We start from the raw sequence: 18,769 nt of genomic DNA, 5'->3' as shown, positions 1-18,769 counted from the left end.
TGTGACCTCATGGACTGTAGCCCACCAGGCTCCTTTGTCCATGGGGATTCTCCAGGCAAGAATACAGCAGTGGGTTGCCATACCCTCCTCCAGGGGATCTTCCCAACCCAGAGACTGAACCCAGGTCTCCTGCAATGCAGGGGGATTCTTTAGAGGCTCATAAAATGAGTTAGGGGTTCATGAGTACTCATTACTTGGCTACTCCAGCCAAATTATGCCAGTCGTTCTCAAAGCATGATCCCACAAACAGAGATATCAGCACCCCTGGAATGCACTAGAAAAGCAAATTCTCAGTCCCCACCTTAGATCTACTGAGTCAGAAACTCTAGAAATAGAGCTTCATAATTTTGTTTTTACAAGTGCTCCAAGCAATTTCAGAGCATGCAAAAGCCTGATAACCACTGAACTAGACCATTTACCCTCATGTAAGTGTTATCTTTCCTCCTTCCATGACTTGATTCCTTCTGCCTGGAAACTCCAGTGCCTGGCTAGGACTCAATAAATGTTCATTTTGCCTGAACAGCCAAAAACTCCAAAATGCCCTCTTGATACCCTCATATAGCTGAACTGACATTATGCCTCTTTTTGTGTACATACTCTTTTCAGTTGGCATGAGGAAATGCAAGTTTATTCTTAGCAATAATGTCAATATTTTAGAAGTGTAAATTGTCTAAAATTGTGCATATTTTGGGGAATAAATGATATATCATCTACTTCTCAGTATTTGAAGCTTATTACAAATTTTGCCATCTTGAGGATCTTGAGAGGAGATGCCTGTTTTCAATTACAATCTTAAAAAGAGTCAGAAACCTTTAGATTTAATGATTCCAATTTTGCAGAGTTGAAGACAGGTACTTATTGATGTTAATCTGTATCAGAATCACATAAGTGTTCCAAGAAGCCAGGTGAGCCACTTGGCTAACCTCGGAGCCCAGGCAGGAAACTGAAGGTTTGCCCTAAATAGGGAGATTCTGAGACAGGAAGAATATTTGGGCCAGGGAGAAACTGAAGCTGGCTTTCTAAGGCTGCAGAGAACTCATCTGTGTTTCCAGATCAAAGTAAAACCCCAAACATGAAATACAAGAGGTCACTAACTTGAAAATCAATAGAAATATTGACTGGCTTAAAGGAGAAAACCATGTATAATAAAACCCCAAAGACCACACGGACACACACAAGCTCACACAAACAAAAATGGCAGTGAATACAAGATGGCAGAAGTCTTTCAAATTCTTTTAAGGAATGGGATATATTTCTGGTACCAGGATATGATACCTCATTATAAAGATGATTAGCAGCAAATTACCAAAAGCTATAATCAGAGTACACTGCGAGCAATTTTACACCATCTAGGACAATTCACCATTTTTCAGATAAGGAACAGCCTCAGAAAGATTACATAACTTTCCCAAGAGCATAGATTTAATCAGCGGCAAAGCCTATGTTGATTTCTTCTTGGACTTGAGGTCTTCTTGCTACATCATTCTAATGTCTGGGTTGAATCATATTTGCTGCTGGCCACAGGAGCCACAGAGGATATGTTTTAATTAAATCCATCTGATTACTTACTGGGCATATGAACTATCTTTACTGATTCTTTAGCATGTTCCTAACAAGTTGTGATAAAGCCTTTAACAAACTCAGGACAAAAATGTGGCTTTACTGGTACAAGCATCTTAAAATTTAGTTAAGGTCATACAGCATTTTAAAATATAACAAGCAAATCTTGGTACACAAAACAGGCAGATGGCTTTTGCTAATACAGAAACCCTAAAATGGGTTAAGCAAATGGTAAAAAAAAAAATCTCTAGGAAGCTTTATGGCTTTTGCTCGGCAACTCTCAAAACACAAGATGAAACAATGTAATTTTAATTCAATGACTGACTGGATCCTTCTTTAAGTTCTGGCTTTGATAGCTCCCAGATGCAACTTTTAATTTCATAATTCATTTTTAAAATATGGGCCAAATCCTATTTCAATAATGAAATATCCAAACTCTAGTCCAATACTCCAGGTATTTTATGTACTAACTGTAATATGATTTCTAAATGGCAGAGTTTTAGAGTGGAGAAGGACTTTTGAGACCATGTAATCAAACACCATCATCATGAAAAAGAAAGAACTGAGGTTTCCGACAGTCGTAACTTTAATACAACAAAATATCTGATAATCCTTCAGGATTAATATACAAAGAAGAAGCATGAAAGCTTTCTGACTATTCTATCAAAAATTAAATGTATATGTCACTCTGCATATTCCTATCTTGTTTGAAATATTATGAGCACATATAATTCTTAATTTAAAAAAAAAACAGAAATTAAAAGAAAGCAGCTTGTGCTACTTAATTATTAATTATCTTAAGGTTAACAACCTGATAAGAAAATTTCAGTAATGTCACCATGAAAAAACATTACCATACACACAGGGTTTTTCCCCCCTAACATTCAAACAGGCTGTCATCTACAATAAGGAGTAGAAAAGTCTACACAGCACAGAAAAGTCTACTGAAAATAGAATATGTGAGAAAAGATAGAGTCTATCTAAAGAGAAAGACACTGATTTAAAGGTTTCAAAAAGATCAAACCTTCTAACACTATCTCAGTGAGAAATAAAGCCTTTATGTCGTCAATATATCAAAAGAAACCAAAGCACGAAGCTTTAAAAATTGTAAAGCTGGGGCAACAACTGAGTAACAACATTAAACTTAAGACTCCATACTCTGAGATTTATACATGACTTAGGTAAAACTGCAAGAGCTTTCGCTGCTGAACACAGGATAACAAACGGAGTCACACACCCCTACTCATAACTCGCAGACGCACACCAACATACCTATTGTTGTTCCGACAGTTCCGACAGTTAATGCACTCCATCGGGTCAGTCGGAGGTACTGCTGTGTACAGGCCACCACCCTTGTCAGGAAGGAAGCAGAGGGAAAAAGAAAAAAAGAGAGTGCTGAAGGTGTCACAGACTAGTAATCAGATCATCTCTAAAGTTAAGTAAAGCCACACCTACAATAAATGGTTACGTGGGATATTTTAACCATCTCCTTGAGCTGTGTTCTATTTATCACTATTTACCTATATTCACACAGGAGTTGTGCATAATACTAAAACTGTTCTCCCCAAACTCAACTACCATGGGTTTTTGCATGTATGTTTGTACTGGAAAGAGGGAAATAAATGAAGGGAGAAGGTTAGTCATTTCCCTTCAGTGTTTCAAATCTAATGGGCCCAAAATACACTATACGTTATAACCTCCTATTCATTTTTACTTTCCTAGCAGTCATGGAAAATTTTTATGGGATGCTAGCTGGAGAAACAGGGTGGAAATCTGTTTGAATGATGTCACAAGATAAACCCATCTTCATTTTCCTGTAATTATTTCGATTAGGTTTGTTCACTTGACTCCATGAAGTCTTAAAACATGTTATATTTTTCCAGATGGAGTAGATTCTCAGCCAGCGATGACTTGGAGGGGAGTATTAATATTGTGCTGTTGCTTTTGGCGGAAACTGCCCAGCAATTAAGAAAAATGCCCAGATTAACACATACCTCACTGTAAAATGTTCACATATACAATGGCGAGAGTTCTTCAAAATGGTTTAAGACTTGAGTCAACCTTATGGTCTGAGTCAAAATTCTGCTTTCAGAAGCAAAACAGCAGAGCTGAATTTGATAAGGGTGGAGGAGGCTGTTACACTGCTCCCCAAGCCCAGAACAGGCCCTCAAGGTTAGGAAAAGTTCAGGCAATTGTTTTTCCCAGAATACTTTCCATTTCCATTCATCTCATAACAACAGCCAGAATCTAAGCAAACCCAAAGTACTGAAAATTTCTCCCAACATTCCTGACCCAACTAGCAACAGGAGCTTTTGAGAAAACATTGAGAGAAAGAATATCCCTATGCTATATTCAGTCCAGGAGGATAAACTCCAAAGCTTTAGAAAAACCTGAAGTTAAGAACCTACAGGATAGTGTATTTATTGGACTCACCAAACATATTAAAGTTAATTCAATCATTTTATGATCAAAACCGTTTTAAAAATGCCCTTATTTCCACATATCCAGAAGAGTAAGAAAATGAATGAGCTAATATCACAGAGGATAACATCTAAAACTGCACACTTACTGGGGCAGCTATTATTTAAATAGCAACTCATTGTTCAAAAAACGCAAAGTACTGTGTTCAAATACTAAAGCAAAGATCAGACTTATTTTTTTTTTCTTATGGAAACAGCATGTGCTATTCAAACGGTAATGCTCTCTCCTTCAATTTCTTAGACAATGTTAGTAGTTTGGACTAGGAATGGTGACAAAAAAAAAGTTTAGAAAGTCTGAATATAAGCCATGTCTTTCCATACAAAATAATGAAATCATTATTCACTTTTGGTAATGATGTACTGAAGCAAATTAAATATTTTTTCTACAACATACTAAAGCTAGGTCACAGGAAAGCCATTAGATTTCTAGCTTTAAGATACAAATATATATCATAGTTTTGGTCTCCAAAGGTAAGATTTTAATAAATCTTTACTACTGTTTAAGATTTTTTAAAAAATCTCTATAAACTTCTTCATTTCTAGCACATTGTAGGTTATGGCAAATTTATCTGTAATTGAAATAATGACAAAAATGTAAATGAGTGTTTAATTTGATCAACTAAACATTTTATTTATGTGGTTGAAAATAAAGTGGCTGACTATCCAAACAATGTAATAAATCAAGCTTCCTGGTGCAGAGAATCTCTTAAACCAGTACAAACCTAAAATACATTAGTCATTCTATTCCCACTTCAAAAATGAAAGTGTATCAGCTGGTTGAAAGTGAAAGTGTTAGTCACTCAGTCGTGTCAGACTCTTTGTGACCCCATGGACTGTAGCCTGCCAGGCTCCTCTATCCATGGGATTCTCCAGGCAAGAATACTGGAGTGGGTTGCCCTTCCCTTCTCCAAGGGATCTTCCCAACCCAGGGATCGAGCCTGGGTCTCTTACACTGTACTGAAATAAAGTAGTACTAAAGGTTTATCACTCCTTGTGGCAAGAGGGCACTAATCTTATAAAATATAAAAATCCTACAGGCAACCACAAAACACACGTGGGGCAAAACAAGTCAAGAAAACCTCATAGGAGGTCAGAAGTGAAAATCTGGTGGTACACAGCCATGCTATGTATGGCCCATACAAGGCTTTTTTCTAAAAGCGTAATTAGTTGCCAACATGTAAAAAAATCTAGCTTTCACCTGGATTTACAGATGTGAAAATTCAGAAGACCTGGCCACACAGGGTGTGTGGACAACAGGTGCTGAACCTGGGCCGCTTCTTGTTTTTTTTAAATTTTATCTATTCACTTTTTGGCTGTGCTGGGTCTTCATTGCTACAAGAGCTTTTCTCTAGTTGCAGCGAACGAGCAGGGGCCACTCTCTAGTTGTGATGTGTGGGCTTCCACTGCGGTGACGTCTCTTGTTGCACAGCACGGGCCCTAGGCCGTGTGGGTTCAGTAGTTGCGGCTCCCAGGCTCTGGAGCACAGGCTCAACAGTTGTGGCCCAGAGGCTTAGCCGCATGTGGATCTTCCCAGATCAGGGATCGAACCTGTGCCTCCTGCATTGGCAGGGCGATTCTTTACCACTGAGCCACCAGGGAAGCCCCCCAGGGCTGCTTCTACATGGCTCTCCCATACCTCCACTACTTCCGTCTCATCTCCAACTCGTTTCACTCAATTTCCCGATCTGCCTGACTCCTCTAAGCGTATAAGCTTTTAGACTACAAATAAATCAAATTTAAACTATGTGGCTTGGTCCATGGCCAACAGTATTTCCGCTTCATCTCAAGAACAACTTCCAGTCTGTTTATAATTGGCCCTGCACTTTCAGTGCTAAATAACTCTAGATATAATTCAGACTGATGAATACAACTACTGCTTGATAACAGAAAGCTTCCAAAGATGACTGGATCAAGGGGCTACCGGTGACACAAGGTACACCAGTGAGCCTGTAAGGTTTCTTTATTGGGAAAAGCACGTGGGCTGACCATGTTCTTGCACCCTGACATTGTGGGGCATAGGGAGGCTTTTATTTATAAGTAGGTCTCTTACATTCACTAGATGACGAGGATGTTCAAAATCCACACGTGTTCTGGTTAGAGAGCTCACGTGCCCGGAGTAGAGCCCTCCGTTTAAGCTCCCGCTGACTCCATTGGGGACTTTATGGTGCAGATGCGAGCAGCCATTGCTGAAGCTTCCATGAACACTTCCATTTATCCGGTTTGTGCCGGGCAGAGTGGTGTATTCCACCATCTGCCCATTGACATCTGACCCTTGGTAGAGATAGCCTGGTGGGTCGTATTCTGTTGAGAGAGAACAAAAAGAGCAAACAAACAAACAGAAAGGGTAAGGGACTGAAAGAGACAATTCTTCTTGTTTGGGAAGTTTTATTAATTAAATCCCTAATAAACTATAGCTGTACTAAAATACACTCTTAAAAAGTGTTCACTTACAGCTTCTTTGTGAGATTTGCTTTAATCAAGTTATTACTGTTATTTCCTTAACGGTGTAGAGGCAGCCAGGAACTATGAGTTAGTTACAACTCTTTTAATGGGAAGAGAAATCAACCAGAGAGAAATTGCTCAAAAGAGAATGAATAAACTGTGCAAGTTGCAACTATCAAAGTACCGGCAACACTAAGAAAATGTGTTTAAATTCCCCGATGCTTCAAAGTGCTGAAAGAAATTGTATAAAACGCCAGCAAAAGGCTAACTTTAGGTAGAATATTTCAAAAAGCAATAAACACCACTTAAGTAAAAGGATAGGATTGGGGAAACATTCACTATTCATACAGGTCCTTGGTTATTACAGCCAAGTTGGAAATTGCGGGGCATGAAAGGCTAATTATTCCCTTTCCTTACATTAAAAGTATTTCCATAGCTGCCTCAAATATCTGATTTCCAGAAGCACACCTACCAGATATATTTGGAAAACGTGAACTGTTCTTTAGAATGTATATTATCTAAACTGCACCGGATTTGTTGTCAGAGTTTTGATCAGTTCTTCAAAGGTACTGGGGGAGAGTGCCAAGGCTGGAGTGGCCGTCCCTCCTCCCGTGACAGGTGTGTTAACAGCACAGGCGTGTCCTGTCAGTGCTTCTCTTCTCCACTAAACCACATGAAGAAGGCATGAAGCCTGCACTGCCCACCAGTGTGGGGCACAGAGCTGACAGCCACAAGGACTGTCTTCTGAATCAATGACTCAATGGACATTTCCATCAATGAACATTACCATTCCCCATCTTTCAACGTATCATCAAGTCACAAAGGAAAGTAACTTTAGCCAGATTAATTTTGCTCAGACATCAGTACTCTTAGTGATTTAGCACACTCTCACACAACCAAAGTCAATGACATCGGAAACATTTAGAAAAAGACCCAAAAGGTAGCCAGCTCTTCCAGCCTGGCACCACCATCAGCATCTCCACCACTTCTCACCTTGCCTATCTCTTGGCAACAAGGTGATAAAAATAAATCACTTCTCCCCCATGAGCTGTTCACTAAAAAGGGACCAGAGGCAGGAACCAGCTAAGAGCTGCTGAGAGCTTATCACTGCTGGCGTCTTTGCTGTTGTTTCATCTCTTTACTCTGGGGCCAAAGAGGAAACAGAAATACTTCCTCCCGGCAGAGACTAAAGCCTCTGATTGATCTGACTGTCCTCTTTTATAATAGCTGGGGGAAGAGGAATGGTAAGAAGGTGAGGGGATGAAAAAAGAGGAAAGAAAAGGGAAGAGTGTTCTAGGTTACATGTTTTACTACAGCGCCATCACTGACAGCTCCAGCGCGCCTGGACACGTCTGAGGGGCTGGGACACCACTCTGGAGCTGTTTCGGTACATGAAGTGCCAAATCGGGGGCATGGTGTCTTCATCTGTGTCATCCCAGGACAGTGACTTAGAACAGTCTTCACTAGCTTCCTTTCCATCATGCCTTTTTCATTCCTTGTTGACAAGATCTGGAGCAGTACAGAGGGATTCCTGAAGCAATTTCAAAGCTCCACGCTTTGACTCCTCAGCCTCTTTGGTGGTCCAACACCACCAGAGTTTCCCAACACTGAGTCAGCTATTTACTTAGAGACCTGCTTAGTTTGGGCTCTGCTGTTTATTTCTCCTGGGCAATTTAATTGGATGCTCCACTTATTTTGGCTGACAGCTAGCACCATCTTAAAGTCATCTCCACTGAATGAAGAGCATCTGATGTGTTCTATCCCGTAACACTCATGCACAAACGTGTTAGAAATCAATATTTATTCTGACAATATTTTTCTACCCATCTTTAGAAAAAAGAGGAGGAGATGCCGGTGAATGGCTTACTCTGTATGGTGTTCTGCTGGCGGTTCCTCCACAGGCACATGGCAATGAAGGCCATGAGGATGAGCACCATCACACCCAGCACACAGCCGACAATCAGATACAGCATGTCACTGCTCCTGGTGGGGCTGGCGGCAGGGCCCACGTTCCCTCCACTCCCCGAGGAATTCGGAGGGGTGCTCAAGTCTTTGATGGGATACTCAGAAGCTCCAGGGACCCGTTTCACTAGTTGAAAAACAGAAAGGAAAACATGATGTCAGGGTGAAGACAGTCTCTATGAAATGGTTTACTCTCCGAAGGAGGTCTGCTTAGGAACGCGAGCCAGTCTGTTTACACTTGTGACTGAGATGATCTGACCAGCAATGAGTCACAAAGAGGGATCCAAAGTTTAAAAGTCTAATGTGCCAAGGTTTTAGGCCACAAATTCCAGAGAAATCATCAGATCAGAGACACAGATGCACTTGGTCTAACCCAAGCTGCCATACGGTGATCTGCTCAGCTGCACTGGCGGAAGACTCCCAAAGAGCTGAAATAAAAATATTTTAACCTACAGATGGGACAAAAACTCCTTTCTGTCTGATACACATTGAGCTGAATGAGACTCACGATTACATATTTTATGCCTTTTGCCTGTAAATCATATTAGAAGACATGACTCTGAACTACTAGAACAAAATATACAATTCCAAAAACTTCACACAGAATACTAAACATTCCAAAACCAAGAACTCTTGAGGTCTACGTAAACACAGTCCTTTTACCTAATTCACTAGTATTCTGGATAACGGCAAGAGCAAAAGCTAAAAACAGGTGGCACATAAACCCCACTTTCTCTGTCCCCAGAAAACATGCTCTTCATGCTCTACGTGTTACATAACCAGCAGACAGCATAGTGGTTGATGGCCTGGTCTCTAGAACCAGACTGTCTGGGTTTCTATCCTGTTCCACCATTCACCCTTTAGCCATATGACTGGACTTCCATAAACCAGTTTCTGCATGTGGAAAATAGACGTAATAATGCCAGCTTCATCATAAGGTTGTAATGAAGAGTAAATGAGGGAACTTCCCTGGTGGCCCATTGGTTACGAATCTAATTTTCAATTAGAGGATGTCGGTTTGATCTCTGGTGAGAGCTGGACCATAAAAAAGATTGCGCGCCAAAGAACTGATGCTTTGAAATTGCGGTGCTGGAGAAGACTCTTGTGAGCACCGTGGACAACAGGGAGATCAAACCAGTCAATTCTAAAGGCTATCAACCCTGAATATTCATTGGAAGGACTGATGCTGAAACTCCAATACTTCAGCCACCTGATGCAAAGAGCTGACTCATTGGAAAAGACCCTGATCCTGGGAAAGACTGAGGGCAGGTGGAGAAGGGGGCAACAGAGGATGAGATGGTTGGATGGCATCACCAACTCAATGGATATGAACCTGAGCAAACACTGGGAGATAGCGGAGGCCTGGGAAGCCTGCCGTGCTGCCATCCGTGGGGTCACAAAGAGTTGGACACAACTCAGCAACTGAACAACTGAGAACTTAGATCCCACATGCCACAGGGCAACTAAGCCTGCAGGCCACAACTAGAGAGAGCGCTCGAGATGCAACTAGATAAGTCCACAGGCTGTAGGGCCTATGGCACAAGCAGAGAGCCCATGCGCCACAACTACTGAGCCTGTGTGCTCCAGAGCCTGCGAACCACAAGAGAGAGAAGCCGTGCACCACACTGGGAGGCCCGCGTGCCACAACAAGAGACGCACTCGCGCACAACTAGAGAAAGACTTCCCACCACAAGGAAGACCCAGAGCAGCCAACACTTCTTAAAAAATTAGAATAAATACATAAAATCATAAAAGCATAAATGAGTTAATCCATGTAAAAAAGCTCTCGGCTTACAGCCTGGCACGTGGTAGTGTTCAATCACTTTTGTTACTGTCATTAATTATTATTCTACATTTTTTGTTATGGTTCCTAACTACTTACAGGAGCAGAGTGATCTTTAAAAACAAACCTACTTCAACGAATATTATACTGGGGTTCCATTTTCTAGCAACTTCAACTCTACAGAACAGGGCTGGAAATCAGTCAAGGAGAGGCTGCCTTTCCAAGGAAAGAGCTCTGCATCACTGAAAGCTAGAAGAATACCTGGCAAAGACTCTAAAGGAAATTTCTACTTTGGGTGGTATGTTGGATTATACAATTCTAAGGTCCCTGCCAATTCCTAAGACAACAAACAAGTTTCTGAGGCAAAATGGATGTTACAGATTGTACATGAAAGACCACAATTACTCATAGGGAAGTCCTTCAGGTTTATTCACTCTTCATTTACTCTGAATTTATTCATAATTCCACCAAGCTTGATGAGCGGTTGCCAACCTCTTGCTGAACTTAAAAACTTTTGCAGTGGGTGAGACGGTCGGTCCCACGGATGTGAATGAGAAGAGAGAGCCAAGAGCGTGACATGAGCAAGGTAAGGGGCAAAACAGAAAGAGGAAGCAGAGAACTAAATAAAAATCACGATGGTCTACATCTTTAACAGTGGGGGGAAGTGGCTGGCCTCCAGCCCTGTGTCACTCCCGAGAAAACTGTACTGAATTGCTAAGATAAGATAATCGCTGTTCACAATAAGAACCTTGAGTCATTTCTTTAAAAAGGTGAACTCATGCATCCAACGTTCTATTTAAACAGGCTGAGGATTGTGTAATACATTTTAGAAACTCATTCAGCGTGAACAGTTAAAATTTTATTTTTTTAGATTTTTCGTTTTTTTATGTGAACCATTTTTTAAAGTCCTTATTGAATTTGTTACAATATTGCTTCTGTTTTATATTGCTTCAGTTTTTTTGGCCACGAGGCATGTGGGATGTTAGCTCCCTGACCAGGGATCAAACCTGTACGCCCTGCACTGTAAGGCAAAGTCTTAAACTCTGGACCACCAGGGAAGTGCCAATTAACATTTTAAAGAAGGTTTTTGTTTTTCTCTGATCTGAAAGTCTATAGCTGGAACCTTTGATTCCCCAGCGGAGTCAATTAATGATGTATACTATAAGACTATTAAAAACAATATAGTTATTACATTGTTGTCTGTGTTTTATGTTCTGCCTGGCTAGATTCTTAAAAGTCTTGGGAGCAGAGACAAGAAATTTCATTTGTATGTAATTGTGTTCTGAGTTTCACAGCATCTGGAGGCAAGTGAGAAATGTTCATTAATATGTTAGTGTCCAGTACAAAAAGGTACTCAAATATATTGCTAAACAAATGAAATTCAAGGTTAGTCTACAGGTCTGTGTGTATAAACGTTTAAACGTGAATTTAACATGTGGGTTTTGAAGCAGAAAGACATGATTCAGAATTAAACGATGAAGCTGAGTCTTGGCATATGAATTCAACCTTTCTGAGCCTCAGTTTCCACTTCAGCTGCTTCTGTTACTCAAGTGTGGTATCTTCTGTTTTCAACACTTGTAGTATTTTACAGCTAATCTATGTCTGCAAGCAGTTGAAATCTTATTTTAGAATTATCAACTAATTCTGAACTTAACTACTACACTTAACTGAACAGGTAGGTAGTATACATATCTGTCATTCAAAAACCACTTTAAACATAAGCAGCGCCTTCTCTTGGGAAGCATTCTAACTCTCTCAGCAATCTCAGAAATTAGTCAGCAAATATTTCTATTCCTTCATGGAGGACCAAAAAGAAAAAGGGAAGTGACCTACCCAGAGGCATGTAGAAATTTACGAGGTATACTTATCTAAACTACTTTTAAGGCAAGTTTGCTAGCCCAGGGGTCCTCAACCTCCAGGATCTAATGCCTGATGATCTGAGGTGGAGCAGATGTAATAATAATAGAAATAAAGTGCACAATAGATGTAATGCACCTGAATCATTCCAAACCACCTGCTCACCTCCCTGGTCCATGGGAAACTGTCTTCCATAAAACCAGCACTTGGTGTCAATGAAGTTGGGGATTGCTGCTCCAGCTGACATAAGGCTAGACTGTTGAGACAGTCTAAGTGGATGTACTTAGAAAACAGTCCAAAGTATCTTTGGAAGCACATCGATAGTCAGAAGGAATCCAGAGTTCAAAATCCTAGCTCTGTGCAGGGAAGAACTACTAATTCTCACCCCTTCCTACCTTTCGTTTCACAGATCATCACGTTACTGAACTCGCTCTCTCCTCCTTCGTTGAAGCATTGCATTTTAATATCATAGGAGGTTTCTGGCTGCAGGTGGCCGATCATGTGCCACTGCTTTGAACCTAGAAAGGAAAAATAGAAGACAAGCTTTAAATACCCCACAACCTAAACAACAGAGTCAATAAAATTATTTAGTGATTTCAAAATGAAGTTGGAGCAGGAGCCATCACCATATAGTCAGTCTGAGCAATAAAAATGTCCTTATATTTTTAGCAATACGTGACAGATGAATAGCATTTCTATTGCATAGTATGAAAAGAAATGGTAAAGAGAAGAGAGAAATTGAATTAAACTAAACCTGTCTATGGGGATTCAGACTTTGTTTCATTACAAGTAATTAGCAGGAAGTCTTTCATAAAATACATATTAATTTTATGCATAAGTTAAAAGAAAACCCTCAAGTCCTTTGACCCTATACCTCAGCGAGCAAGTCAACCCACTCTGTTCATCCACCAGAAAGCAATGCCATGTACGAAGTCAGAAAACAATGTCTTACCCAGAACAAGTGACCATTACAAGACAGACCTCAGCAAAACTCTCAGTTCCACTCTAATGGGACACAATGCGTGTGTGCGCGCGTGCGCACTCAGTCATGTCTGACTTTCTGTGACCCCGTGGACTGTAGCCTGCCAGGCTCCTGGGTCCATGGACTTCTCCTAGCAAGAATACTGGAGTGGGTTGTCATTGCTTTCTCCAGGGCATCTCTCTGACCCAGGCATGGAACCCGTGTCTCTGTGTCTCCTGCACTGCAGGCAGATTCTTTACCCCTGAGCCATCAGGGAAGCCCTCCAACGTATAAATGAATGCTCAGAGAGCAAAATCTACTCTGGGAAGCTCTTGGCTACTGCTCCTGCCATTTCTTTCCTTTTGAATCCGGGTCTCCAAACCACACAAGTAAAGAATAAGGCTGCGATCCGTGGCACACAGCCAGCATTTCATTTAGAAACACTTCTAAAGTGAGCAACTTCAATATAAATCACTCTCTGTTTTTACTTCCGTGGACCTGTGACAAACTTTAATAAACAGGGACACGTCTGCCAGACTCAATGAAATCTTCAAGCACCTTTAATCCTTCTTAGAAAATACCTCTTCAAACTGTTTTCACTGTTTCTTAGAAACTCAACTATACCACCAACTGATTTAAGAGTCAATTAAAGAGAGAGAAGAAAAAAAATAAATGAAACAAAACCATCCACACAAGTCAAATCGACTTGGCTGACAGAACCAATGGCTCCGGGATTCTTCCTGATTCAACACAGACAAAAAACATCTCAACCCAGAAACATACCCCTTTCCAGGCCACCAACACAAAGCCCCTCATTCATATTTTACAAGTTCCATATTTTACAAGGAAGAGAATCTGCTTACTTTAGGATCGAAGGACTAGGAAAAACTCACAAGTGGGGGATTCTTGTGAGTTCCCCACTTGTGAGTAGGCCCCCATTTATAAGTGTAAAGAGGATCCTAAAAGAAACTTGACTCAAAATCTACTTGAGATAGGAACAGATCTATTTTTAAATTCCAAAAACTTTGCTAAAAGACTTCCACTTTTTTCTCTATCTTTAGTTCTTTCCTGGCCCAGCTCCCCACTCACTTATCAACATTCACTTGAATAGTTATTGCACTAGATTTGAAGTTTTCCTTTCATAGCACTAGTAAAAATGGAATTAAACTAAGCTTCTGATAAGTTACTAGTAAGAGAAAATGAACTAACACATATCTTATTAGAATAATATCCCATTGTTATTGAAATTATTCCAATTATAGGAAATATCACCGGAAAGGTTTTATAGGTCATTGACAAATAAGACACCTAAGTGTATTATTAGGTTTATAATCAACCAACCAGGATGCTGTTTGCTCAGCAAGCAGTTTTTTTCACCAAGAATGTTTTAGAAAAGGTAAAAAATGAAAGCACAGGCTTAAAGATCAGGATGACATACTCTGATTTTCTTGGAACTCAATTAATGTACAAGATTAAATAATCATCACAAAAACACTGGTATGTTCAAAACGTTTACAGCTTATCTAAACGTGGAACTTAATTCAAAAGGTAGGGTACCAGTATAATTGCTCTTCTCTTACTGTATTCTTTAACAATGTAATTGCATTTCAAAGCTTAAAACAATTTTGCGTTGATATACGTTAAGTAATCTAACTTTAAAGAAAACTTTACATATAAAGGATAAATACTTCTGTTTCTCAGCTCGGGAGAGCAAGCCAATAGTTTCCAACTGCCACAAAAAGAATTTCAAGTGCATAAACTTGAAAATAAGGAATAAGCAAATTACACAGCACAGTGAAGCCCACTTAAGCAGCTAACTGCTCTATTACGTTCATAAACAAGTTCCCTGTGAACCACAAGGCAGAGCTCACATGTACAGATGCTAGTAATACAAACACAAGCTCCTTTAGAGGAACTTCCCTGCTCCACACCCCACAGGCGCAACAGGCAAGTCTGCAAATGTTCAAAGATTTAGCTAGAGAAGTGTTTCTCAGCGGATTTCTAGAGTTGAACCGGGAAGGGGAGGGGAGGGAGTGATACTGACGGAAACAGAGAGGGACGTTTGTTTTATTTATATTTGCCTTGTTTAGAACGACCTCCTAACGAAAGTGTAACCTCTCTCAAAAGAGTTTAAAACTAAAAACCAGACAGCTCCACCTGCCTAACCCAGACAAAACTAAAATGAAGAGTGAGCCAGGACTACAGTGTGGATCGGTCACTAACGACGCTATTTCCTTTCATGAACATGCATATGAAAAAGAATCCATCACTGTAGAGATGAATGTTCACACACAGACCGCAGTCGTGGGACCAGCACCCAGGTGAAGCAAGTGTTCCTGGCCCCCCACGGTCCCCTCATGCTCCCTCCAGCCACTGCCACCTCCAGGAAGCTACCATCCTGACTTCCCTGAACCTTTTTTGCCACTAACAATGATCTTTCCACACTTCCCCAACTCCTTATGAAGAAGGCAGGTTTGGGGAATTCATTTCTTTCCTACTTTTCCAGATTAAGAAAAGAGAAACAATCACTCTATCATTCAAAAAATATTTAGGGAGCACCTTCTCTGTGCCAGGTATGAAAACTTAGATAACAAATTTTTCATCACATCACAAAAGTAATGGATGAACAGTAAAAAGAAAACCACAATATTTAAAGAAACATGGTACCACCTATTAAAAGTAACTTATTATAAGATTACTTACGACAAAAAACTATTGGATGTGGAAAAGTCAGAAGAAAGTCACCTTGGCTTGGGACAATTTTGTGAGATGATTCATTAGGAGATTAATACTTCGGAAAAAAAACGAATCTTAGAGTGAAAAAAAGACCTCAGAAGAAGCCTTCCTCCCAAAGCAAGAATCTGTTGCAACTTACCACTGAGAAACAGGTATCCAGCTTCTACTGAACACTCCTAAATTAGGGAGTTTTTTGTTTTGTGAGGGAACCCATGTTAGAGATATATGGTATGAAAGGGTTCTTCCTCACACGATTTCCTTCTAGCTTCCCTCCCTCAACAGACTGAGTACCTCTTCCACATTCTAGTCCTTAAATAATTGAAGACAGGACTTTCCTGGTGGTTTAGTGGTTAGGAATCTGCCTGCCAATGTAGTAGACACGGGATTGATCCCTCACCCAAGAAGATTTCACATGCTGTGAAGCAACTAAGCACAGCACCGCAACTACTAAGCCCATAAGCACCGAGGGCCTGTGCCCTGCAAGAGGAGAAGCCACCGTAGCAAGAGGCCTGCCCGGCACAACTGGAGAGCAGCCCCGGCTTGCGGCAACCGGAGGAAGCCCAAGCCCAGCAATGAGGGCCCAGAGCGGCCAAGATAATAAATTTAAAAAAACAGAAACTTGAAGGCGGCTGTTCTGCTGCTGGCTACCATAGATGCCTTTTCTCCAACCTGATCACCCTAGACACTCCACTATTCTTTTCTGGACTCTGAGCATTCACCCATTCATTCACTCAATAAATACCGAACAACTCAACAGTGTAGGGCTTAGGATACAGCCATGGGAAAGAAGGCCCTCTGCCACTAGGAGAGTAACATTTAGTGGGAAAAGCAAATGTTAAGCAAATAATGTCATATACACACACACACGCAAAACTGAACTAGGATGCATACTTGCAAAATCTTGTCAGTTGGGCCTGACTCTTTGTGATCCTATGTACTGTAGCCTGCCAGGCTCCTCTGTGCATAGGATTTTCTCGGCAAGAATACTGGAGTGGGCTGCCATGCCTTCTTCCGGGGTATCTTCCTAACCCAAGGGTCAAACCCGTCTCCTGCAGCTCCTGCATTGCAGGCGGATTCTTTACATACTGAGCCACCAACCCCTCACTCTTCAAGGGTCCACTGTATTAAATTGGACAAATTAACTTTCTTTGGAAAAAATTCAAAGTAGGGGTCTATACACCATTTCATTTTTTACTCTATTTTACCCTGGGATGGTTTTCATAATATTTATAAACCCTCTCCTCCAAAACTCTCTTATTAAGACTCTAGCTTGTCCACGACACTTACCTTCTACAATATCCCTCTTATAATCACTGTCATTGTCACTATCCGTTGGCCGGTAATAGATATAAAATCCCTGGATGGGAGTGTTATTGTTACTCGATGGGATGTACTAGAAAAGAGAAGCAAAGACTTGTCAAAGACAAAATAAAAGTAACTTTTCCATCCATTAAGATTTATTTGTGTGGCAGTATTTTTTGAGCTTCATTTTATAAAAATACTTGATAGCCATTTAAAGTTTAATTTAAAGGTATTCAAAGGTGTTGAGAGCATTTTAGCTTACTGCAGGGCTAAACAAAAATAAAGCCCTATGTCTCACTAGGCTCAAAGACAAAAAAGTACATTGGGCTCAAAACCAAGAACACATGAAATGGTGATTATGTTAATACTTGGATGAGAGCTGAAGAGACAATCATTTTATTTTTAGCCCTGCCCCCTGAGCCTGGATGGGAGGGGAATTGGGGGGAAGAATGGATATGTGTGTATGTACAGCTGAGTCCCTCTGCTATGCATCTGAAACTATCACACTGTTGATCAGCTATGAGTGTGTGTGCGCTAAGGCGCTTCAGTTCAGTCATGTCTGACTCTGTTCAACCCCATGGACTGTAACCCATCAGGCTCCTCTGTCCATGGGATTCTCCAGGCAAGAATACTGGAGTGAGTTGCCATACCCTCCTCCAGGGGATCTTCCCAACCCAGGGATTGAACCCACGTCTCTTATGTCTCCTGCTTTGGCAGGTGGGCTCTTTACCACTAGAGCGCCACCTGGGAAGCTCTAATCTGTTACGCTCCATTATAAAATAAAAACTAAAACAAAACAAAACCAAACCTGCCCCTCTTATAATATATGCTCTTACACAAATTTGTGTCCCTCAATTTCCTCTTACTTGAAAGTTCAAAAATTTCCCATTCATAGTATCATGTCCTGATATTAAATTAACATGGCCACATCAGAAACTTTTGTCATTAGAGAAGATGTTTTACTCACTGTCCACTTTAGCATGATCTGAGTATCACTGACAGCTTCTGTGTATGCGATGTGAGGTCCAGTTATTGGACGGTTAGAAAAGCGATTGGGGAACCCAGCCACCTGATATGGACGAGAAGCTGAACTCCGAAAACTCTCACCATAATGGTTGATAGCAATTACCCTAAATTTGTATGTTGAACCTTTCAAGGGAGGGAAAAGAAAAACAGAATTTAAGGGACAATATTCAAAATATAACAATCGTACTTAAGCATCTCTCTGCAATAACAATGACACGCTCTAAAGCCTAGATAGTGAATATATTTCAACCCATTTGCCACTCCACTGGTATTACATGTGTTCATTACGTGTGTTCAAGATTCCAGTACCTTACTAGGGGTCCCTAGGAGAGACAGATGCTGTTCCTCATGGAAGAAAGCAAGGAGAGAAGAGGAAAGAGCACATTTCTCTTTCAACATCCTGTTCTAAAGTCAGACCCATCAAATACAGGACTAGCTGGTGGTGATGATGGTGGTGTTTAGTCACTAAGTTGTGTCCCAGTCTTTGCAGCCCCATGGACTGCAGCCTGCCAGGCTCCTCTGTCCATGGGATTTCCCAGGCAAGAATACTGGAGTGGGTTGCTGAAACTATTGGGTTGGCCAGAATATTTGGGTTTTTCTGTAAGAACATAGGAAAAATCCAAATGAACTTTGTGGCCATCCCAATAGGGTTTTTTTTCA

At 40.8% G+C, this 18,769-nt stretch overlaps 1 protein-coding gene across 1 annotated transcript in view; it reads right to left on the bottom strand.

Annotated features, from left to right (window-relative positions):
- The window catches only part of CDON (cell adhesion associated, oncogene regulated), a 93,822-nt gene that overhangs the window by 14,550 nt on the left and 60,503 nt on the right, over nucleotides 1-18,769 (bottom strand). The window contains exons 13-18 of the mRNA XM_068978238.1: nucleotides 18,051-18,232; nucleotides 17,069-17,174; nucleotides 12,480-12,602; nucleotides 8,350-8,571; nucleotides 6,091-6,341; nucleotides 2,833-2,912 (exon numbers count right to left, since the gene is read on the bottom strand). Of these exons, the coding sequence (XP_068834339.1) occupies nucleotides 2,833-2,912; nucleotides 6,091-6,341; nucleotides 8,350-8,571; nucleotides 12,480-12,602; nucleotides 17,069-17,174; nucleotides 18,051-18,232 (964 nt within the window). The remainder of the gene's footprint in view (nucleotides 1-2,832; nucleotides 2,913-6,090; nucleotides 6,342-8,349; nucleotides 8,572-12,479; nucleotides 12,603-17,068; nucleotides 17,175-18,050; nucleotides 18,233-18,769) is intronic.

Source organism: Capricornis sumatraensis, chromosome 8, assembly GCF_032405125.1.
Source record: "Capricornis sumatraensis isolate serow.1 chromosome 8, serow.2, whole genome shotgun sequence".
Lineage (NCBI taxonomy): Eukaryota > Metazoa > Chordata > Mammalia > Artiodactyla > Bovidae > Capricornis > Capricornis sumatraensis.
Note: the sequence above shows the minus strand (reverse complement) of the source record. Positions and strands in the feature narration are given on the sequence as shown.